Here is a 26,851-nt window from a genome sequence, read left to right as displayed (position 1 = left end):
ATAGTTATCATCACTGAAATAATTTCACGAAGGCAACCAATGCTTTCGCATGTTCTGAGAAGGAATATTAGAAGAGAAGGCAAAGTTTGCCATGTTTGCCATTAGCACCATTACGGTTTTTGAAAATTATTTTATTGATTAAGACCTGTTCATTCTATTCTCATCTGCTTGTTGTTGTTAATTAATTCAGAAACAACAGTACTTTATTACATCCAAGTGCTATAAGCTGCTTGATAAGCGTCCACAACATGATCTTCTTCAATATCTTCAGCCTTTTTACCAGTAGGATTTTTGGGCAATAGAGCCAGCGGAACTTGTGGTATCGTCTTTCGAGTTTTCGTTCATCTTATCAAACAAATCGTTCATTGCAGATTGCAAATCATCAACACCAGCAATTCCATGATCATATACGACAAACTTTGAGTTTTGTTGCTTTTTCTTTCTTCTGTAATAACAAACACCAGCAATTATGATGAATAAAATAATTGGCAGCACAATAAGAACAAATCCACCACCTCCACCAGCGATTGCAGCAATCATGATCCAGTCCAATGATTTCTTAGTTACTAATGTGAAAGCAGAGACGCATTTACCATTCATACATGTCACACCCATGTCTGACAAATCGGACTCAATGGTTACAGATGGCTTAGTTGTCACATCTTCACAAGTGACACTACTTCCAAAGGACAGGGTAAAGTTTTGTGAAAACTTGGAAATAAATTCAGCATATGTAATTGGTAAATTGAATCTTGATTTGCAAATTTGAGAATTCTTTAGAGATGGATTAATAACATTAAGTGAAACCCAAGATTTCCAAGTGGATGTGTCTTGTTTGGACCATAATGAAGGGTCTATTGATGAAAAATCATGGTCAATACTCATGTCTAACATTTGCGCAATGTCGAATGGATAAGGACAATCGATAAGCTGGTTCTGAGTAACATCATTAAATCTCATTTCTGTAATGAATTTTCTGGTTCCATTTCGTACACCAAGGCTGCTAGAGAAATAAACACCGTTAGGGCCAAGAACAACCATCTCCATAATGTTGGCATTGGATACTTCTGGTTTGGCAACTGAGAATTGCATGAATACGTGTTTGTGGAGGAGTGAGAATTTTCTGTCGGAGGAAATTAAACTTTGGATTGTGTCCGTTCCTTTTCCAGCACATTTCTCTTTGGTTGCATTGTTCACAAATCCAACAGAGATCTTTATACTAACTTCACCAGTCGATTCAGAAATAACAGGAGTAAATGTTGTGCTAACAACTGCAACTTCTTCCTTTCCTGTCTTTGGATCTACAAATGTTATTGGAGCTGTTTCACCGCCATTAGTTCCTCCCAGGCTACCGGATGTCAATATTGAGGGCAAGAACACTAGGACTCCTTGAGCACTCACTTCTTCTTCTCGCAATGCAACAGTTTCCCCTGGTGTTGTGGTTGATGGATCAGAGCTTGTATTTGTTGAAGGATCAACAGGAGTCGTGACCACAACAGCTGGTCCAATATCTTGATAAATTGCAATGCATTGAATTTCCTTCTTGGTATAATCTTCTCCATCAATGGACACTCTCACATAGACAGGAATGAAAGATGTAATCTCTGAAATCTTGAATGGCGCAATAATTTTATCTTCTGAAATGTAAGTTCCTGATACTAGCTTACTCTTGGCGACACCGTTCACATAAAATTCGTAAAGAACAGCAATCTTTGAAGTGTTGAAGAATGTACCAGCAATTTCCAGAGTATTCTTAGCAATACGCTTGACATATTTCAATCGATTGTCATAGAAAGTAAGGTTAAACGTTGCAGGAACATGTAAAATGTTTGTGGAATTTGTAAGACTTTGTAATTGCACATTAAATGTCAGATCAAGCCTCTTTGAATTGTGATTCATTAGTGCTACTTCCATTTCAGTGTTAATGAATGTGATACAATTCGAGTATCCCGCCATACAGGCTTCTGAAACTATAAATGAGTATAATTTTTCGTTCAGATAGGTGGTAATCAGAGAGCGAGGTGGAATATGTTCAGTATTGATACCAATGGTTGTTCCGCTGAATGGTAAGAGAGTCTTTGAGACGCTCGAGACTATTGGTGTAATGTGGGTGGCGCTTGTATCTAATGGTAAAATTTGTGACAAGGAATAAATGTCTGACACGAGCTCAACACCAAAAGTCACAAGGGCGAGATTTCTGTTGGAATTGACAACATATAATTTGGTATCAACATGAATTAGATGAACACCATCATTAGTTTGAGCAAATAGAGCTGTTTGAGCTGAGAACGACCGAACAAGAACATATTGTTCATGAGCTGAGAACGATCGAACAAGATGAACCGTTGAAGAGAGATAAATGGCTGTTTCAGTGTTGCGGATAGCAATAACAACAAGAACTTCCTGAAGCTTATCGTTGTAATGTGTAGAAATAATGGTAGCAAGGAATCTTGTTTGTGATGTTTGGATTGGAACAGGAATGATTGAGATAGTCTTGGTATCAATTCTGTAACTGATGAAAGTCATGGAGCTATTGCTTCTAAAGTATGTCTTTACAAGCACGCGAGTCGAGTTTTCAATATTTAGCACAGAAATATCACTTATATCACTGCCTGTCGCATCAAAGATGAACTGACTAGATGGTGGTGCAAAGTTCAAGGTATCGTATTCATGGCAGGTGGTTGTTGCTGACGAAGAGTACTCAATCAGATTGAACACCAAGCTCATTCTTTCAGTCGAATATGAGATTGAAAATAGGCCTAGTGTATCTGCGAATAGCCGATCAATTCTGTTTACACATGTAATGGTTGTAATGGTAATGGAAAATCTAGATGAGGATCTCTTCTTTGCAGAATGGTATAGAGATATTTTCACAAGGAGTGGAGACTGATCGGCTGGAAGGTTGAACACAAACAAGTAAGCTCCATCCATAAGAACTGGGCCAACTACAGAGACAGGAGTAGGAAGATTCAAATAAGAAATATCTTCAGTGTAGACAACTTGTTTTGAGCAGGAAAGATCTGTAATAACATGTGTAATACTATCCTTATCGACATTAACCGATTCCACTAAATCAAATGTACAGTTTCTGTTAAACAACTCGAGATATTCGCAATCACTTCCAGTAAATCCTGGAACGCATAGACATTTGTTAATACCTTCTTCTTCTTTGTGAGTGCAAGTACCACGAGAAGAGCATGCTTCCATTCCATGTTTACCATTGCATACAGGCTCTGAACAATTATCACCAGTGAAGAAAGTATTGCATTCACAGACATCCGAGCTGACACAAATACCATTGCCTGAGCAGTTATTTCTTCCATGACAATACCAAGCGAGTTCAACATTGCAATCATTTCCACCCCATCCAGCATTACAGGTGCAGTTATCAGGGGCATAGCACGAACCTCTTCCTGAACAAACACTCGAGTTGGTACTTTCAATGCCAAAGCAAATGTGTGGAACACACAAGTTTGGACCTTTGCAATCACCTTTTCTTTCACAAACGGATTCAGTGTCGTTTGCAAGTATGCCACCACATGTAAATATCGAGCAATTTAGACCTCCATAACCACTGAGGCAATCACATTTGTCATACGAGACACAGGTTCCATTCTTTTGATTGCAAACAAATGGATCATCTGCCCTAAATCCATAACAAATTGGAATTTCACAAGTGGAGCCAGAATATCCATCATGACATTCACAATTGTTTCGTCGTGTACAGTTACCATGAGAGGAACAAACAGAGTGGTTGTTTGAAAGAACTCCATAACAAATTGGTATTTCACACTCTTCACCAGTATATCCATCATTACAAGAACAATTGTTGGCAGAGACACATGTTCCATTCATATTACTGCAAACACTTGAATTGTCAGCTCTCAAGCCATAACAAATTGGAACTTCACAATTAGATCCAGAATAGTTTTCGTAGCACTCACAACGGTCATGCAATAAACAGTTACCATGAGAGGAACAAACAGAGTGGTTGTTTGAAAGAACTCCATAACAAATTGGTATTTCACATTCTTCACCAGTATATCCATCATTACAAGAACAATTATTGGCAGAGATACATGATCCATTCATATTACTGCAAACACTTGAATTGTCAGCTCTCAAACCATAGCAAATTGGAACTTCACAGAATTGACCCGTGTAGTTTTCAAAGCATTCACACTGATCGTAACCAACACAAAGGCCATGTGAAGAGCATGATGAAACATCATTACTGACTGTTCCATTGCAAGTGTAATTGACACAAAGATCCTTATCGATGCAATAACCAATTCTGTCGCAAACACTTGATTCATTCGCAGCAATTCCATGACAAATTGAAATTGAACAATTTTCTCCCATATATCCTTCTCTGCAGACACAAATGTCCGGAGCGACGCAATCACCACGATCATTGCAAACATTCAAAGTATCATTGCCATAATATCCGAAACATATTGGAATCTCGCAATTTGCTCCGATGTAGCCAGAACTGCATTCACAAGTATTACGTCTAGTACAATTACCATGAGAGGAACAAACAGAAGCATTGTTTGAAAGAATTCCAAAACAAATTGGGATCTCACATTCTTCACCAGTATATCCATCATTACAAGAACAATTGTTGGCAGAGACACATGTTCCATTCATATTACTGCAAACACTTGAATTGTCAGCTCTCAAACCATAACAAATTGGAACTTCACAGAATTGACCAACATAATTTTCAAAGCATTCACACTGATCGTAACCAACACAAAGGCCATGTGAAGAACAAGATGCAACATCATTACTGACTGTTCCATTGCAAGTGTAATTGACACAAAGATCCTTGTCAATGCAATAACCAATTCTGTCACAAACATTCGTATCGTTTTCAGGTAGTCCATGACAAATTGAAATAGAACAAATTTCTCCCATATATCCTTCTCTGCATTCACATACATCTGGGGCAATACAATCACCACGATCATTGCAGGCGTTTGAAGTGTCGTTGGCAGTAAAGCCGAAACATATTGGAATTTCACAATTCGAGCCAACAAAGGTTGGAAGACATTCACAAGTATTACGTCTAGTACAGTTACCATGAGAGGAACAAACAGAGTGGTTGTTTGAAAGAGTTCCATAACAAATTGGTATTTCACATTCTTCACCAGTATATCCATCATTACAAGAACAATTATTGGCAGAGATACATGATCCATTCATATTACTGCAAACACTTGAATTGTCAGCTCTCAAACCATAGCAAATTGGAACTTCACAGAATTGACCAACATAATTTTCAAAGCATTCACACTGATCGTAACCAACACAAAGGCCATGTGAAGAACAAGATGCAACATCATTACTGACTGTTCCATTGCAAGTGTAATTGACACAAAGATCCTTGTCAATGCAATAACCAATTCTGTCGCAAACACTTGATTCATTCGCAGCAATTCCATGACAAATTGAAATTGAACAATTTTCTCCCATATATCCTTCTCTGCATCTGCATGCATCTGGTGCGACACAATCACCACGATCATTGCAGGCGTTTGAAGTGTCGTTGGCAGTAAAGCCGAAACATATTGGAATTTCACAATTCGAGCCAACAAAGGTTGGAAGACATTCACAATTGTTTCTTCTTGTACAATTACCATGAGAGGAACAAACAGAAGCGTTGTTTGAAAGAATTCCATAACAAATTGGTATTTCACATTTTTCACCAGTATATCCATCATTACAAGAACAATTATTGGCAGAGATACATGATCCATTCATATTACTGCAAACACTTGAATTGTCAGCTCTCAAACCATAGCAAATTGGAACTTCACAGAATTGACCCGTGTAGTTTTCAAAGCATTCACACTGATCGTAACCAACACAAAGGCCATGTGAAGAGCATGATGAAACATCATTACTGACTGTTCCATTGCAAGTGTAATTGACACAAAGATCCTTATCGATGCAATAACCAATTCTGTCGCAAACACTTGATTCATTCGCAGCAATTCCATGACAAATTGAAATTGAACAATTTTCTCCCATATATCCTTCTCTGCATCTGCATGCATCTGGTGCGACACAATCACCACGGTCGTTACAAACATTCAAAGTATCATTAGCAGAAAATCCGAAACATATTGGAATTTCACACATTTCTCCTGTGTAAGTAGAGGTACACTCACAATGATTAGCCGAAGTACAATTTCCATGAGAAGAGCAAACTGAAGCATTGTTAAACATAATACCGAAACAAATTGCGGCTGCACAGTTGTATCCCGAGTATCCCTCGTAGCACACACATCTATCAGCTTCTACACATGTACCATAACCACTGCAAGTTGATGGATGATCTGCCCTAAATCCATAACAAATTGGAACTTCACATCTATCCCCAGTGTACGAAGAGGAGCATTTACAGTTGTTTCGTCGTGTACAGTTACCATGAGAGGAACAAACAGAGTGGTTGTTTGAAAGAACTCCATAACAAATTGGTATTTCACACTCTTCACCAGTATATCCATCATTACAAGAACAATTGTTGGCAGAGACACATGTTCCATTCATATTACTGCAAACACTTGAATTGTCAGCTCTCAAACCATAGCAAATTGGAACTTCACAGAATTGACCCGTGTAGTTTTCAATGCAGTCACATCGATCGTAGCCAATACATAGACCATGTGCAGAACACGACGAGCTGTCATTGCTGTAAGTACCGTTACAAGTGTAATTGATGCATAAATCCTTGTCCAAGCAATAACCAATTCTGTCACAAACACTTGATTCATTTGCAGCAATTCCATGACAAATTGGAATGGAACAATTTTCACCAATATATCCTTCTCTGCATTCACATACATCTGGTGCCATGCAATGTCCGCGATTGTTACAAACGTGTGAGGTATCATTGGCAGCAAATCCAAAGCATATTGGAATTTCACATTCAGATCCTGTGAAAGTTGGTTTGCATTGGCAGTGATCTGATTTTGTACAATTACCGTGAGAAGAGCAAACATGGGTGTCGTTGGCCAAATAATTGTAACAAATTGGAATTTCACAATTTGTGCCGACATATCCAGGTTTACATCTGCATGTATCAACTTCTACACAATCACCCGCGCCGCTACAAACTTGTGATGTGTTTTGAGTGGCTCCAAAACACACCAATAACTCGCAATTACGACCAGTATGACCATATGTGCAATTACAAGTATCTACTTGAACACATGAGCCAAAGCCAGAGCAGGTGGTGTTAAGCGTGGATGAGATATTGAAACATTTTGGATATTGACAATCATAACCATCATGAACACTATCGCAGCTACAATTTCCACTGAACAAACATTTACCATGGCCACTACAAACACGTCTATCATTACCTCGTAAACCATTGCAAATCGTCAGATATTCATCACTCTTAGTGACACCACAACTGATTTCTAATTGAGCAATACTTCCTAAAAACAACTTTTCGGAATCCAAAGGGTTATATCCAAATACGTTCAAAGTATTGAGAGTGATATCTTCTACTCTCCAGTCTTCGGTTGCTTCTGGGAAATATCCATATCTCACACCTTCGACAAAGAAACTTAAACCATGCTTTGAACTTTTTGAAAATGCAATGGTGTAAAAGGTGTTAGTTTGGAAAAATAATTGTGAGAATGGTACTTCAATAAAGTAAGTCTTGTTTGCAGATGGAGTTCCCACAACATTTGTTGCAAAAGTAAATCCAGCATCAACATGTTCAAGTGACCAATCAGCTCCACTTGCAAATGATATTAGAGTTTGTGTTCTAGCAAGTGAAGAGTAAAATTGGAGTTTGAGAACAACAGTAAAGTTGTTTGAAAGAATAATGTCAAAAGGTTGATAAACGGGGGTCTTGAAAATTGAATCAAGAACTGTTAATGTTAGATTTGTATCTCTATCAATAACTAGAGTGTTGTTATCGAGATTGAAATTGTGTGCCACGAATACAATATCATTTCCTTCGCTTCCAATAACATAAAGAGTCTCTGCTGTCGCTTCATCGGCAACATGTTGAGGCTCAGCAAAACTGTAATTCTTTTCGGCAACTGGAGGCATAATCAAGTTACAGTCTTTTCCAATGAAACCATTGGTGCATGTACAAATATCTACATCTGTGCATATTCCTTGATTTCGTCCATGGCATGAGTTACTTTGGTTTGCTAAAATACCGAAACAACTTGGAATTTCACAAGTCAATCCAAACCATCCTTTTGCACATTTACAAGAATCGGTATCAACACATACACCATTTCCGTTGCATGACTTTGATTCATTTTTAGGAATTCCATAACATATTGGATATTCACAATTTGGTCCAGTATATCCTCTTCTACAATTACAACTATTCACATAGTAACAGTTTCCTCTTCCACTACAAACATTTGGAGATCTAGAGGCAACTCCAAAGCACATTGGTTGAGAGCAATCTAAGCCAGTCCAATTGGTGTAACAATTACATGTTGTACTTCCTAAACCAATAATATCACAAGTACCTTTTCCACTGCAAACAGAAGAGTTTGTAGATTGGATATCAAAGCAATAATGATCCTGGCAGAATTGGTTTTTGAAATTGTCGTAACATGTACAATTATTGAATTCATTACATAGACCTTGGCCACTACATTGATTGGTCTTGTATGCATATCCAATATTGTTACAGACTGGTCCTTCACTGAGATATCTATTTCTTATGTCTCCTGTATTTAATACTCCTACATCAAATTTCATTGCAGTAATCAATCCAAATAAGTGGTTGCTTCTTGTGATTGGATTAAAACCAATTGCGGATGGAATAAAAACATCATCCAACAGCAATCTCCAACTGTCAAACTCATCTAAAAGTATCATGCTCGAAAAATTATCGTTAACACACACAGAAAGACCATATCCTTCAGATGATTTGGAAATTGTAATCATGTACCACGTATTAAAGCTTAAATAAGGAGTTACTATCGTGGTTGAATACTGTGAAATAATAATAAGCCTATATTTGAATCCCTGTTCTTGAGCCACGAGTTGCCAATAGCTTGGAGATCCTACGTATAAAATTTGTTGGGAGGAAGAATTAAACTTTTGATACTTTTTGATCCAAAACGACACTGTAAAGTCATTGTATAAATATTTGAATGTTGAATTGGATAAAATTTCAATTGAAGAGCTGTATCCATTGAAACTGATTGAATTATTTTCTGACGTTAAACCTCTTTCAAGAGTACAATTATGGCAATACAATACGTCTTGAGCGAGAGCAGATGGAACAACAACCATTGAATTTTCACCAATGGTAGCTTGATCAAAGTTAAAAACTTGTGAGACAAAATGTGTGTCACAATTTTTACCAATCCATCCCTTTGAACATTCACAATTATCCCAATAAATACAGGTACCGTGTCCAGAACATGTTTGTACATTTTGTGATGGTACTCCAAAACATGATACATATTTAGAGTAGTCAATGAGTACTTGTTTGTCAGACATTACATGTGTGAATATTGACACTAAAGACAAATCTCCCTCCATGATAACACGAGTTGAAGGGTCGCCACCAATGAATGAAGTTTTCGCCCGAGTAGAATCAATAGTTCGTGTAAGAGAGGCCATCTTTTGGATCACAAGTCCATTCACATAAAATTTCACTCCGTTAGTTTTACTTTTGGAGAACACAATGCTAACCATTTTTCCAAAGGAAACTGAATTTGGTGCAGTCTCGATTGTATAATTAGTTCCATCTACATAAAATTCAGTGTATCTAATTGTGCCGTTTGTGGTGACGTATAGAATGAAATTAGAAACAATAATAGGTTGATCTATGGTTGATTGATTATTAAGAGAAATCATTATGGTAAACGTAAAGTCTGTTGATGCTACACTGAAAGGATCGCCGTATTTTGTGCTTGAAAGTCTGCTTATGTTGTTGAAATGTAATTGCTTGTCAACAGTAGTCTCAATATTATAACCCACTAGATTGTAATCACCAGCAGCAGAAGAGTATAAATAACTTCCTCCAGTGTATGGTTTTGGATATTCTCCAGGTTGATTTGCGAAATCGAAAAGAATAGTGTAACCTTTTGGAACTACAGCAGTTGTTGCCACACTAGTTGTATCAGTGTCATCACAGAAAGGCGCACATGAGGAAATGGGTGTTGTGTTGGTAGCACTAAAGTAAGCTTGTGAATTGTCTGTTGCACATGGTTTGTCAGGGTCAGTACAAGAAGTTTTTGTTGCTTCAGTTTGACACATCTTTCCGATAAAACCAGGGTTACAATCACACTTGTTGGGCGATGAACAAAATCCGTTACCACTACAAACATTCGTGGTGTCATTTGCTGGAATAGCAAAGCAAATTGGAATATCACATTCTTCACCTGTATATCTGGAATTGCATACACACTTATTATTTCCGTAGCAAATACCTTGACTCATACAGGCAGATGTGTCAGTCATTGAAATACCAAAACAATTGAATAATGGTCTATCAGTAACATCTGCAATTATATCTGTTGCAGGTTTTGATGTGTTTGTCAGCTTTACAAATACCAACTTGTCCATTTTACCATTAAAATAGAAAGAAATACCATTAATCATATAGTACCCAATATAACTTTCTCTATTCTTGTTTGGATTGGAAGAGACAAATTCTGGAACATTGTTAAACGTAGCCTTCAAATCTCTATTAATATAGATGGACGTTTCAAATGATTTCAGAATCACAACAGAATACCACACGAATGCATATGGAATGGCATCTTCAACAATCATTTGATAGGGTTCAACGTTTGTTGTTTCTCCTTCAATCACTAATTTAACACCGTCTAAATAAATTCTCCAATTTGCACCTTCACCAACAGATAAAATTGGAAGAGTATTGTTGACAGAATAGGTCATTAAATCAAAAGAAACATAAAAATCGTCTGTCAGAACTGAAAGAGGGCAATCAGAATCCTCGCTTGTTTCGAACATTATTTGTGTGCCCTCTTTGAATTCAATCGAACCGTCAATATCTACAGTTGCATTTTCAATATGCAAATCTATTGAGAATGATAGATCAGGAATTATTTTCTTGGTAATAAATTGTGTACTTGAATGAGTGATATTAGTGCTTGAATTAGTGCCATTAAGAATGAGATTGCCAGAGTCAGCAGTGGTTGAATTGTTAGTTGTGCTGTTATTTTCTATTCCATCATTTGTCACAGTTCCGTTATTGATAGTAGTGGTATTACCATTATTATTATACCCAGATGTGTCATTGTTTGAGTTAGTTGCTTGATTGTAATAATTGAAAAACATGAAATTAAATTTCAAGCCAAGGAAGAACGTATTTGCACGATCACGAAGCAATTTAGTTTGAGTGTCATGTAAATTACGCAAGTAACCATTATCAACTTGGCAATTTGATCCAGAGAACCCATCGTAACATTTACAGAAATTAGGCATTGTACAATTACCATTTCCTGAGCACACATTTGGATCTTCAGATTTAACTCCGAAACAAATAGGAAGCTCGCACTGATTTCCATAATAACCCTCTTGACAAGTACTAACATTAAATACAACTGACGGACCTGAACTTGTGCCAGTTAGTTTGTTTGCTAATGCTCCGGGACCACAATTGTAAATATTATCACCAGTAGGATTTTCACATGGGTCAGGTGTTGATAAGTTTTTACCGGCTAATTGTGCACCAGGGTCATCTAGAGTACAATTTTCTTTTCCAGCACAAGCAGTAGCACTTTGATCGATTGAGCAATCTGTACCAATGAAACCTGTTTTACATAAACACTTATTTGGAGTATCACAATCACCATGTCCAGAACAAACAAAAGAGTGATTATTTGCAGAAAAGCCAAAACAAATTGGCACAGAGCAGTCGTTGCCTGTGTAATTTGAATTACATTGACAAACATCACTGCCAAAACAGATACCTTGACCATTGCAAACGCTTGGGCTATTAAGTGAAATTCCAAAACATTGGAAAGCTTGGGTAATGTTTTGAGTTAAATTAGCTACTCCAGATCCATCATATTCGGAAATAACCAGTTCGTCCATATCGGCTTCAAGATTGAACTTTAACCCATTCTCATCAAAGTCAACACCAATATATGAGTCCTTATTTTGAGAATCCATAGTGGTTTGGAAATTGTCACTAAAAGTGTCATTAAATACAATATTATTATTCACCATTAATATTGTACCTTCTTTGGCTGATTTGACTAACACAATAGAATACCATTCACCTGTCAAATCAATAACGAAAGGTATTTTGGTCACTACTTTCTCTGTTTCTGTTGTTTTGCCTTCAATTACAAGTGTTTTGTCTTCCAAATATACTTTCAAAAAGGTTCCAGTAGTGAGAGATAATATTGGGTTTTTGCTAGTAAAGACACGGATTTTGATCTTGAAAGACAAAAACATATTGTTGCTGAATAATGAGAGAGCAGACGAATTGGTAGATTTTGGAATCACCATTTCTGTTGCTCCTGCACCGAAAACTAAAGAGTTGGTAGTTGAGTTTGTGGTTAAATTAGCAACTGTGGTAGAAATAGTGCCCGATAAATCTTCAATAGTAGACGTTCCAATATTCATTGCAAATCGAATGTTTAAAAGGCCTGACACTTTTTTGATTTTAGATTTGATGGATGATGTTTGTTGAAGATATTGCAAATCGACATGGCAATTTGTTCCAGTGAAGGAAGAGTTGAAACAAACACAAAAATCTTTCATAGTACAATTACCATTGCCTGAACAAACTTGTGGATCTTCAGATTTCACACCAAAACAAATTGGTAAATTACAACTTTCACCGTAATATCCTTCTTGACAAGTGCTGATATTAAACACTACTGAAGGGTTAGAATTTTGAGAGGATACAAGTCCACATGCAAATCTATTTTCAGGTGCAGAACAATCCAAAGGAGGTGGAGAATATGTAGCGTTTCGTTGGGCAAGGTAGTTTTCAGGATTGTTGGCTGTACAATTTCCTTCGGGATCTGCACATGTAGTGGATGAAGTGTCAGTTTGGCATTGCGTTCCAATAAAGCCTAGCACACAAGTGCATTCATTTGGAGCAGTGCAGTTACCGTGTCCAGAACATACTCGAGAATTTCCTTCTTCAATTCCAAAACAAATTGGGACATTACATGCCCCGCCAGTGTAATTTGTATTACAAATGCAAGTATTATCTCCCAAACAAATTCCATTTCCATTATTACAAGCTTCAGGTACATCCATTGATACTCCAAAGCATGAGAATCCTGATGATATTAACTCGATTATTTCGACATCAATCTTTCCATTCACTCTTCCAATATAAATTTCGTCAATGAAACCATTGAAGTTTGCAGTACCATTATTGTTCAATTCAGCAGGAATAAAACCAATATATCCATCACCATTCATTTGAGCGTTCGTTGATTTAAATTGGTAGGTGAGCGCAGAATCATGGGCCACATTACCATTGACAATAATTTTTGTTCTTGTTTGGGCCAAATATAACACAATCGAATACCATTGGTTGGTAATCTCGATTACATTTTGGACTTGTATTCTCACAGGACCAGATGAACCATCTGCCATTCCTTCCACAACAATGCTCTTTTGAGCTAAATATACTTTGATCCAAAGACCATTTCTAACGTATAAAATTGGATTCGTATCAACAATGCTGGTGACAAAAACGGAGAAAGAAATAAAAATGTCTTGAGTAAGTGCGTATAATGGAGTTATCAATCCGTCAGTATGAAGTGTAATTTCGGTGCCGTATGGTTTGAATTCATATCGACCATGGTTAATAATGGGTGATGAAATAATGATTGGAATGGAGCCGTTTCCTAAATCTGTACAAGTAACAACTTGAGAAACGCTAAGCAACTGCCTAGATGCATATTGTGACACAGATTCAACACTGCTTGCCTTTGTCGTAAATCTGAATCCATAGTCTTGATTTGATGCTGATTGTGCTGCGTCCAAAAATTGAGATAAATACAGGGCATCCACGGAGCAATCACTTCCAGAGAATCTGGAGGTGTTCGAACAAACACAAAAATCTTTCATAGTGCAATTACCGTGACCATAACAAACTTGTGGATCTTCAGATTTCACACCAAAGCAAATTGGCAATGAACAATTCTGACCATAATATCCTTCTTGACAAGTGCTGACATTGAAAACAACAGAAGGTGAGGTTGTTTGAGGTCCAATTCCACCACATGAATATCGATTTTCTGGTAAAGAGCAATCTGGTGAGCTTGATGTGAATGTTTCATTTTTGAATGTCTCAAAGAATGAAGTGGCATTGTTCGAAGTGCAATTCAGTCCTTCAGGATCATCACAAGTGGTCAACGATGTGTCAGTTTGACATTGACTTCCTGTAAATCCAGGTGAACATGAACAGTGATTTGGAGCTGTACAGTGTCCATGTCCAGAACATACTCGAGAATTTCCTTCTGCAATTCCAAAACAAATTGGAATGCTGCAATCACTGCCAGTGTAATTTGAGTTACATTTACAAACATTATTTCCCAAACATTTTCCATTACCGTGACAAGCAGAAGGGCTCGTGAGATAGTCGCCAAAACATGAGTAACCAACTTTTGACACAACGAGAGAGAGGACTTGCGTCGGAGTTTTAGATTTCACACGGCCAATATAAAGTTCGTCAATGAAACCATTGAAATTCTCTGCTGTGTCGTTACCAGTTGGCACAAAGCCAATATAGCTATCTCCGTTTTGAGAAGGATTGGTAGTCTTAAACTGGTGGGTCATGGATGAGTTGTAAACAACATTGCCGTTCACTATGACAGTTGTTCCTTGATCAGACAAAACCAAAACAACTTTGTACCACGTGTTAGGTACATCAATGATGCTGTTCAAACTAATGGCGTAAGGGAATGGCGAATCTTCACTTCGTGTCTCGACTATGAGCGATTTTTCAACCAAGTAAATCTTGCACCACATTCCATCTGTAATTTGGAGAATGGGATTGAATTCTTTGAGTGTGGTTGGTTTTATCGAGAAGGAAACAAAGACATCATCACTGAAAGAAAACAAAGGAGACGATTGAACAGCCCTTGATATAGTTATTTGCGTGCCATCTTCTGTGAAAAGAATGGAGGAATTATCGGGACTGGTTGTCAGTTTGGAAACAGTAATAGTGAGGTTGCTGCCGCCCAAATCTTGCATTTTGCTCCCAATCACAAAGTTCAAAGAAGACGAAAGCCTAAAGGAAAAATCTGGTAGTGTTCGGTCAATCAGTTCCTTGGCGACTTTTAGCTTCTGTAAATAAGCCATGTCTACTGAGCAGTCCTTACCAGTAAATGTAGAATTGAAACAAACACAAAAATCTTTCATAGTGCAATTACCGTGACCATAACAAACTTGTGGATCTTCAGATTTCACACCAAAGCAAATTGGCAATGAACAATTCTGACCATAATATCCTTCTTGACAAGTGCTGACATTGAAAACAACAGAAGGTGAGGTTGTTTGAGGTCCAATTCCACCACATGAATATCGATTTTCTGGTAAAGAGCAATCTGGTGAGCTTGATGTGAATGTTTCATTTTTGAATGTCTCAAAGAATGAAGTGGCATTGTTCGAAGTGCAATTCAGTCCTTCAGGATCATCACAAGTGGTCAACGATGTGTCAGTTTGACATTGACTTCCTGTAAATCCAGGTGAACATGTGCATTCATTTGGAGCAGTGCAGTTACCATGTCCAGAACATACTCGAGAATTTCCTTCTGCAATTCCAAAACAAATTGGAATGCTGCAATCACTGCCAGTGTAATTTGAATTGCACTTGCAAATGTCATTACCCATGCAAACTCCGTTTCCACTGCATGCTTGGGAGCTAGTTAAATATTGGTTAAAACATGAATGACCAGCCTTGGCGACAACAAGATCATTGATATCACTCATACTTCTTCCTGACACTTTTCCAATGAAAATTTGATCAATGAACCCATGGAAGTTCATGGAGGTGCCATTTTCAGCCGGAACGAAACCAATATAACCATCACCATTGAAACTAGGATTTGGTGATTGGACATGATAAATCAGTTGTGATGTGTAAACAATATTACCGTTCACTCTGACCTGAGTCCCTTGTTCAGCAAAAATGAACAAGATGGTGTACCATTCGTCTGCGAGGTCGATTGTATTGTTGATCCTTATGATGTAGGGATAAGGGGATTCAAAAGACAGTCCCTCTAATATCAAATCATGTTCTGATAGGTATAATTTGAACCAAATTCCATCCCTCACTTGCAATATTGGATTGAATGGAGTGAGTTGAGCGGCCTTAATGGAAACTGAAATAAAAATGTCATGAGTCAAGGCATGGAACGCATTGGTCTCATTGAGGCTTATAATTGTAATTTCGGTACCGTTGTCCGAAAACCAGATCTTGTCCTCAACCAAGGTCAAGTGTCTTATCAACAATAAAATGTTGTCGTCTGCCAATTCTTGGAGTGTACTGTCCGTTGTTAAATAATTATTAACAGTGGCAACTCTGAAGGATGCGTTTTGGGAAGCTCGCATCTCTTTCAATTTAAGTTCATCGAAATAGGTCATGTTATTCGCGCAATTGCGTCCTGTAAATGTAGAATTGAAACAAACACAAAAATCTTTCATAGTACAATTTCCGTTGCCTGAACAAACTTGTGGATCTTCAGATTTCACACCAAAGCAAATTGGCAATGAACAATTCTGACCATAATATCCTTCTTGACAAGTGCTGACATTGAAAACAACAGAAGGTGAGGTTGTTTGAGGTCCAATTCCACCACATGAATATCGATTTTCTGGTAAAGAGCAATCTGGTGAGCTTGATGTGAATGTTTCATTTTTGAATGTCTCAAAGAATGAAGTGGCATTGTTCGAAGTGCAATTCAGTCCTTCAGGATCATCACAAGTGGTCAACGATGTGTCAGTTTGACATTGACTTCCTGTAAATCCAGGTGAACATGAACAGTGATTTGGAGCTGTACAGTGTCCATGTCCAGAACAAACGTTTGGTTTTCCTTCTGCAATTCCAAAACAAATTGGAATGCTGCAATCACTGCCAGTGTAATTTGAATTGCACTTGCAAATGTCATTACCCATGCAAATTCCATTGCCATGACATGCTGAGGCACTAGTCAAGTACTCGCCAAAACATGAAAGGCCTGTCTTGGATTGAACTTTTTCGGTAATGTTGTTAATTGGCTGCCCTTCAATGGTACCCATATAGATTTCATCGATAAAGCCATTAAAGTGATACGAAGAACCATTTTCCACTGGCCAGAATCCGATATATCCGTTGCCGTTAAAGGTTGGATTTGGAGATTGCACTTTGTGGCCAATAGGTGAGTCGTAAACCACATTTCCATTTACAATGACTTTAGTACCATCATCAGTCAAGACAAATAATATATTGTACCATAAATTGAGGTTCTCTATAGTATTGTTGACAGAAATAAAATAAGGTAAAGAGGTTTCTAAATCGAAACCTTCAAACACCAAAGATTGATGTACAAGGTACAACTTGAACCACATTCCGTCCCTTACATGAATTATTGGGCTATAGTCAGAAAATTCTAAAATCTTGATCGAAAGAGAAACAAAAACGTCATGAGTGAGTGCTTGGAATGCATTTACAGGGTTGGTGGATATGATGGTAATCTCAGTTCCATTTTCTTTAAACAATATTTTTTCTTCCACTAATGTCAAGTGTCTAATCACCAAAATAATGTTTCCATCTCCAAGTTCTTGAATAACATCTTCCTCAATGTAAGATGAATCAGTTGAAACTCTGAACGAACAATCGCTCGAGTTCTGTTTGAAGGTGGAAGCCAATTCTTTAACTTGTGCCAAGTATGTCATGTTACCAGAGCAGTCCTTACCAGTAAATGTAGAATTGAAACAAACACAAAAATCTTTCATAGTACAATTTCCGTTGCCTGAACAAACTTGTGGATCTTCAGATTTCACACCAAAGCAAATTGGCAATGAACAATTCTGACCATAATATCCTTCTTGACAAGTGCTGACATTGAAAACAACAGAAGGTGAGGTTGTTTGAGGTCCAATTCCACCACATGAATATCGATTTTCTGGTAAAGAGCAATCTGGTGAGCTTGATGTGAATGTTTCATTTTTGAATGTCTCAAAGAATGAAGTGGCATTGTTCGAAGTGCAATTCAGTCCTTCAGGATCATCACAAGTGGTCAACGATGTGTCAGTTTGACATTGACTTCCTGTAAATCCAGGTGAACATGAACAGTGATTTGGAGCTGTACAGTGTCCATGTCCAGAACAAACGTTTGGTTTTCCTTCTGCAATTCCAAAACAAATTGGAATGCTGCAATCACTGCCAGTGTAATTTGAGTTACATTTACAAACATTATTGCCCAAACAAATTCCATTACCGTGACAACCCAATGAACTTCTGAAATATACTCCGAAACAAGAGAATCCAACTTTATCATTGACCACTGCAGAAATTTGTTCAAATGTCAATCCGTCTACTCTTCCTACAACAATTTCATCAATGAAACCATTGAAATTTTCTTTTGCTCCGTTATTCAATTCAGCAGTAATGAACCCAATATATCCATCACCATTCATTTGTGCATTGGTTGATCTGAATTGATAGGTGATTGAAGAATTGTACACCGTGTTTCCATTCACAGAAATGCGAGTTGATGAATCTGACAAGTACAATATGACCGTATACCATTCATTTCCGAGTTCAACTGCGTTTTGAGTTTGAAGTTTAACAGGATATGGCGAGTCTTCGGTAATGCCTTCCACAACTATCGTTGTTTGGTTCAAATACACTTTAATCCACAGCCCATTTCTAAGCATTATCAAAGGATTTAAGTCTTTAAAGTGAGTTACCTGCACAGTAAATGATATGAATAAATTTCTCACGAAACTAAAGAGAGGAGTTTTAGAATTAGCTGTCCGTAAGGTTATTTCTGTACCACCATCCATGAACACTAACGTGTTGTTTACGACGGTAATGTGGTCAACGACCATTTCAATTCCACCTTCTCCCAAATCCGTGATTATCATTGACTGACTTGCTGCAGCCATCAAGCGTCTTGCAGTGTAAGATTGTGCAGATCCGATGACATCCATTTGTGTTGTGGTCCTAAAGCTGTAGGAAGGATATTGAGTTAACATTTCATTTTCAGTAATTAATACATTGTACAAATAGTCAATGTCATTCGCACAATTTTTTCCAGATGTGCCGTTTCTACAAACACAAAAATCTTTCATGGTACAATTTCCGTTGCCTGAACAAACTTGTGGATCTTCAGATTTCACACCAAAGCAAATTGGCAATGAACAATTCTGACCATAATATCCTTCTTGACAAGTGCTGACATTGAAAACAACAGAAGGTGAGGTTGTTTGAGGTCCAATTCCACCACATGAATATCGATTTTCTGGTAAAGAGCAATCTGGTGAGCTTGATGTGAATGTTTCATTTTTGAATGTCTCAAAGAATGAAGTGGCATTGTTCGAAGTGCAATTCAGTCCTTCAGGATCATCACAAGTGGTCAACGATGTGTCAGTTTGACATTGACTTCCTGTAAATCCAGGTGAACATGAACAGTGATTTGGAGCTGTACAGTGTCCATGTCCAGAACAAACGTTTGGTTTTCCTTCTGCAATTCCAAAACAAATTGGAATGCTGCAATCACTGCCAGTGTAATTTGAATTGCACTTGCAAACATCATTACCCATGCAAATTCCATTTACGTTGCAGGCAGAATCAGCGGTGACATATTCATTGAAACACGAAAATCCGACATGTCTTTGTACAAGAGATGTCACTTCTTCGACAGTCATTCCATTAATCCTTCCAATATAAATTTCATCTATAAAGCCATTGAACGGAATATGTGTTCCATCGATACCAATGTTGTATCCAATATAGCTATCTCCAGTATGAGAGGGGTTGGTGGTAATGAATTGGTAATTAAGAGGGGATGAATAAACAATGTTGTCATTATAAACAACTTTAGTATTCTCGGCAGACAGATAAATTATCAAGCTACTCCAAATATCTGTTACCTCTATTACGTTGTCCATTCTAAAAACTACAGGATATGGAGACTCGACGCTTCTGCCTTGGACTATGATGGATCTGCGTTCAAGATACACATCCAACCACAAGCCATTACGGAAATGAATGATTGGATTGAAGGATGTAAATGTCGTAACCTTGAAATAAAAAGAGATGAAAACGTCACTTGTAAAAAGTCTCATTGGTGTATCGAAATTATATGGTAATGTTATCTCGGAACCTCCTTCCATGAAAGCGATAGATCCATTAATATGATGGAAATTATTAATATTAAATCTAAATGTCTCACTTTCCAAGTCAATCAGCACATTATCGGAAATCCTTGATACAGAAGTAACAAATCTAATACTCATAGGCTTCGATAAAACCTGAGAATAAGATGTTAGTTTTGATATAAAAGCTAAATCATTTCCACAATCTCTTCCTGTGAAACTAGAGTTGAAACAAACACAAAAATCTTTCATAGTGCAATTACCGTGACCATAACAAACTTGTGGATCTTCAGATTTCACACCAAAGCAAATTGGCAATGAACAATTCTGACCATAATATCCTTCTTGACAAGTGCTGACATTGAAAACAACAGAAGGTGAGGTTGTTTGAGGTCCAATTCCACCACATGAATATCGATTTTCTGGTAAAGAGCAATCTGGTGAGCTTGATGTGAATGTTGCGTTGTCCATGCTGTTGAAGAATGATGATGCATTGTTGGCGGTACAATTGCCTTCGGCGTTGCTGCATGTTGTTGTTGAAAGTTGAGTTTGGCAATTACTTCCAACAAATCCAGGTGAACACGAACAATGATTTGGTGACACACACTCTCCATGTCCTGAACAAACATTGTTTCCATCATTTGCACCAAAACCAAAACAAACTGGCACACTGCAATCAGATCCAGTGTAATTAGCATTACATTGACAAAAATCGTTTCCGAAACATGAACCGTGTCCACTACAGGCGTTTGAATCTCTCAATGAAATTCCAAAACAATTGAAAACTTTCTTAATCGTAGAGATAGTATTGATGTGGTCAAAGGTAGCGCCAACATCAACCTTTCCGATCATGATTTCATCGATATATCCAAAAGAAGAAGAAAATGAAACATAGCTGTTCCCATTTTGGGATTCTTCGAGAGAAAAATAGTCATCAAAATTTCCCCAGTTGTGCTCGAAACGAGAATTCATGTACAAACTTGTTCCATTGGAGCTAGATTTGATCAGTAAAATATTGTACCAAATATTTGGATTGTCCAACAAGTTTGTAAGTTCAATCATGTCAGGAGTTGACTTTTGTCTAGTAAAGCCCGACAAAAACAAAGAGGTCTTCTTCATATAAATTTTCCAATTTGCGAGATTGTTGATCACAACAATTGGTTTTTCAGTTTCATCATATGTTCTGGGGAATAGTTTGAACGATACGAACCAGTCATTGAAGAGCATACGTGGCAAAGAATGATATGTCGAATCATCAAGCCTACTTAAACTGTTGGCAAGTCCACCAACTTGATACAAGCTCGTATTGTCGTTACTTTTTGAGAGAAATCCGAGAATGAACTCTGTCTTATTCCAAGAAGCTATTTCTTGATCAATACTTGTCTTGTATGCTTTATCTATCTGGCAATTTTCTCCTTCATGATTCACATCGCACACACAAAAATTCTTCATGGTACAATTACCGTGCCCACTACAGACTGTGCTATTTTCTGCTTGTATACCATAACACATCGGTTTGCAAACGGTACTGTTGGGCTCACCGTAATATCCATCTTCACAAATACTAATATTAAAAGATACATTTGATGAAATCATTTGCTCATTTAGCAAATTTTGACATAGTGCTGATGGACTAACAATGTCTCTGCACTGTTGTGCAGTGTTTTGATTGATATTTGAATCAATTGAAACACAGCCAGGAGTGGTCAAGTCTGTACATGGATCTGGTGGTGTAAAGTTACCTGGAGTTGCATTATTGGAAATTGTACCATTTTCATTATACATGTACATGGTTGATCGATCCAACTCACATTGAGTGCCCATAAAAGGCTCAACACAATCACAAGTGTCAATATCGGTACAGTGTCCATGTCCTGAACAAACCCTAGTTGTATTTGATGCTGAAATATTGAAACAAAATGGAATTTCACACATAACACCCTCAGATGCAAAACATTGACAAATATCTTTGCCGTGACAAACTCCTCTTCCAGAGCATACAGAGGCATCTGTGTTGGAAATGTTAAAGCAACTCCAAAGAAGAGGATCATAACCTGTGTTGATAGCATCGATTGAATTTAGTCCATAACGAATGTAAATACTTTCAATAACCACATTTTGGTAATCTCCACCAAGAGTGCTTGTTCTTCTTTGGCTGGTAATAAAATCTTCTGTTGCATCTTTGAACTCTCCGACAAGAGAACCATCAATAAACACAGAAATACCACCAACAGAACTCTTTTGAAAATGAATATCATAAACATGGTTTGGAAGAACTAAAACAAGAGTCATAACTAATCTTCTCTCAACAATAGCATCAACATTGGTTTCAAGAACCAAGTCATTTCTTTCTACATGTAAATTCCATCCAGCAATATTATTGAGCAGAATTAAAGTTTGATTTGAGTTAAAGGTACTGAATGAAACTCGAAAATGAACTATAAAGTCGTTGTAAAGCAATGTGAAAGGGGAAGTGTCTCCTCCTAAACTGGCACTAATGGCACCAGCATTTGTATAAAACGATGAGACAAAGTTTGTTAATTTAAAGCCTGAATTGCCAGCCTCCATGACTGCACTTGAATCAATGAATTTCACATTATTGAAAATAAATCTCAATTCAAAAGATCTTCCAAATCTGGATGAAAGATCATTCACAACAGAATTTTGAATGGCACAATTTGAGCCAGAAAATCCAGCCATGCATGTGCAATTATTCAATGAGGAACATGTACCATGAGATGTACACACATTAGAGGCGGTATTTAAAATTCTAAAGCAGGTGGTAAATTCACACTCATTTCCAAAATACCCCTCAGCACAGTTGCACATATCAGAAGCCGAACACAATCCTCTACCATTGCAAACATAAGGATTAACTTTTCCAAAACAACCTGTATCACCGAAGAAAACTTGATTCATCTGGTAGTCCATGAATGGAGTGAAAGAAACTCTAAAATTGTCAATCATTCCATGTAAGTAGCTACTATTGGTAACAACGTCAAAACCTATGGAAGAAGCAGCCTTTTCATTGCCTCCTGACGATGGAATATCTTCAATGAAGGAGGAATTTGCAAAAACAACAGTCATGTTTACATTTAAATGTAAACCACTCGTTGATGTTTTGTTAACTGTAACTAGAAAATATTCATCAGTATTAGCTCTGAAAGAGCTAGTTAACAAGCCACCAGGATAATTCATTTTGAGAATATTGTCGGCATCAATAAAGAGTTCCCATCTAGTTTCATCATCTATTGAAACAATTGTTTGTCTAATGTCCGTAGCAGTCAACTTTAACCAGAGTGTAAGTGTAAAATCATTGTTGAGTGATGTCAAGTAAGAATATCCTTCAAAAAGAGAATAAGATGTTCCGTCAAACACAAGGCATTCACCACCATCAGGTAAAAAGCTTGGTTGAACTTTTGCGTTTTGGAAAAACGAAGTGAAATTCTGATTGTTATCAACAAAATAAATTCTGTCAAAAATAGGATCATAGATCAAGTTGTCAAAGTTGTATAATGTTCCGGTTGATGGCATTGGAGACATTTTTCTCAAATTCTTGAGATAAAAGTCTGACCTTACGAAATCAAAAGTACAGACACTAATACTTTGAAGAAAGTCACCAACTGATTGACATGGTAGTGAAGATCCTGTTGTTGTTGAGGGTATTGTACCTTTGTAAGTGTATCCACTAGTACCTGATGATGAATCATATTCCTGAGAGCATTGACCCTGTAAATTCAAAACACAAGTTGGTTGAGGACCTGTAGTATTCGCAGTAATTGTTTCATTACATTGGATACCTTCAAAGCTTGCGTTGCATGTACAAACGTCAGTACTTGTGCAATTTCCATTACCGCTACAGACACTTGTGTTGTCACTCGAAATGCCAAAACAAATATATATGGGTGTCTCACAAAATGTTCCAGTGTAGGGAGAGAAACATTGGCATTCATCCATTCCGATACATTTTCCATGGTAGGAACAAAAATCATCGGCATTGAGTTGATCTTTAAGTGAACAAGCAAATTCCTTGTTCGCTTGTTCATTGAATGAATTGGATACTACAGAGGTGTTGTTATCATTTTTCCAAATGATCAACCTGTCCAAATAACTGTTCAAGTAATTTGAACCTCCACCATTAAGTGATGGTTTGTTTCCAAGTGTTAAATATTCAAATGAATCGGATGATTGTAAACCAGTATTAGGATCAGTGTACTTTTCAAAGTTATTGACTCGTAAAAAATCATAAACAACGGTCTGGTTATTGATTAGAATTTTCAAACCATCTCGCGAGTTTTTGCTGATGAAAATTTCATAAAAACCATCAAGAGTTGGAGTGATTGTTGTTGTGTTGAAAGATATTTTTTGCGGAATTGAATTGGAGTGTTCCCTCTCCCAACAATCAAAAACAAAATATCCCTTGTTCGACATTGCCAGTCTCCATTTGGCTCCGCTATTCAAATTCAAAATGTCTTGGAAAATTTCATCATAAACACGTTCAAATATTGGTGTGCTGAACCTAATGAACATGTAAAAGTTGTTTCTCAATTTTCTGAACGGAGAATCGAAATCTTGATTGAACAAGTCAATGTAATTTGAAATTCCGTCAAGCTGAACGAGACCATTGTCGCGATTGATGCTACATGTTCTTCCTCCAATTGAAATGTTAAATTTACCTCTCAACTCTCCTGCATATGTTAAGTCTGTAGAAACATATCTCTCGTGGAATCTCCATTTTCTAACAAAATTGTCTTGATTTACATTATCAACGGTTTTCAAGAAAGAACAATCAGGACCGTAATGATTTTGATCGCACTCACATGTGTCAAGAGAAACACAATTACCAAAGCCAGAACAAACAACGGATTGGTTGTCTGCTCTTATCCCAAAACAAGAAGTTGCGCAGTTGTCTCCTATGAATCTGCTATCCTTGCAGAGACACTTATTTTCGCTTAAACAATCACCATAATTGCACAGTGATTCGTTCGTTGAGTATCTGTAACCAAAACAACCATATCCCTTATATCGAAGCGAGGAAATTTCTTGATACGAGAGAACTCTATGGAAAATGTGTATCTCATCAAGTTTACCTGCAAAGAATTCAGACCTTGAATTTGCATTGAATCCTATGGCACTGTTTCCTTCCACCCTTTGTGGATTATTAAGGTCGGAAGCGAATGTTGGTTCATTAATGCATGTAAAGTATTGAGTGGTTGTATTGGATCTTCCAACTAATATTTTAAGACCTGTGGTCATAGTTTTTGAAATGATTACATGATTATAGTCCGAATCGTTCATCACATCAGTTGGAATTGAGCAAGAACTATCGGCTTGCACTTGGCTTTTAAATAAAGCTGTAAAAGAATTGAATGAAAACGACCAATAAGCATCTGAACTGTTGATTGAAAATATGGTTTGTTGAGATCCAATACTAATTGAGTCGAACTTGATCCAAAAGCTAATGGTAAAATTGTTTGACATGTATGAAATGGGACTTTTGTCGAGTGTTATACCGCCATTGCCAGAGAAGGAGAGAGCATTGCCTCGCATTTTGTCCATAGTCTCCAATGTTACGCCACTACCAAGTAATAACTGATAGTCTGGATTGAAACTATCAACAACAAAACTGAATGATCCTACTTGTTTTGTTTCGTTCAAGGTGAAATACATCTTGAAATCTTCAGTGAAAGACCAAGAACTCGTTGCACCACTGGTTGGAATTGAACATAGAGGGTTTGTTATAACATCCAAGGGTGATGTACATGAGGAAGTTCCAGAATCTGCTTGTGCATTACCTAATGCTGATGTTTGTGAAATGGAAGATGAGCTTGTACATTTACCGCTTGCATCCGTAATGCAACTGCTACTTGAAGGAGCATTAGGATCATAGGACTGTTCACATGCGAGTCCTTTATATCCAACATCGCATTTACAACCAAGTGGCTCTATACATTGTCCATGTCCGCTACAAACACCATACATTCCAATTGCAATTCCATTGCATGTAAATTGTTCACAATTAGTGCCATTGTAATCAGGATCGCACATACACACACCGGCCTCGGTACACCAACCGTGACCCGAGCAAACTAAATTGTCTGTTGAGAGTCTTCCGTTACAAATTGGTAAGGAATTCACATTGCCTACTAGAATACTAGTACTTGATAATACTAACAACAAGCAACAACAATAGAATAATGACGCCATAAACATGGAACGGAGAGAAAAATTATAGGAGTTGTAATTGATACGTTGTGTTGGGATGGAGGAGTTAATTGCCCAACCTTCGGATTGAGGATAGTGTTGATGATGATGAATCGTATCACCCATATTATCAAGATTCATCACCTTAATACGGCAGCCTCTCTTATGAATGTTGGTATAGGTCTTCATGAACGGATCACCACTTTGCTGTTGTTGATAAGATTGTTTGTTGTTGGTGGGAGTCCCACTCATTTTTCTTTTGTGTGGAGCAAGTGTTTACGGCGGTTCGAGGCTTTTCCCTGCCTTCTCTATGCAACCACCAACCTACTACTGTAAATTT

At 37.4% G+C, this 26,851-nt stretch overlaps 1 protein-coding gene across 1 annotated transcript; it reads right to left on the bottom strand.

Moving 5' to 3' along the window:
• Positions 1-276: 276 nt before the first annotated feature.
• On the bottom strand, positions 277-26,763 carry FDP41_001827 (uncharacterized protein; the record flags this gene model as incomplete). Its single annotated transcript, XM_044704954.1, has 2 exons — positions 25,260-25,303; positions 25,398-26,763. The coding sequence occupies 2 exons, from the start codon at positions 26,761-26,763 to the stop codon at positions 25,260-25,262; spliced, it is 1,410 nt and encodes a 469-aa protein (XP_044563470.1).
• Between the last annotated feature and the right edge of the window lie 88 nt (positions 26,764-26,851).

Source organism: Naegleria fowleri, assembly GCF_008403515.1.
Source record: "Naegleria fowleri strain ATCC 30894 chromosome Unknown tig28, whole genome shotgun sequence".
Lineage (NCBI taxonomy): Eukaryota > Heterolobosea > Eutetramitea > Acrasida > Naegleriidae > Naegleria > Naegleria fowleri.
The sequence above is the reverse complement of the archived record's forward strand: the minus strand, read 5'-3'. Positions and strand labels throughout refer to the sequence as shown.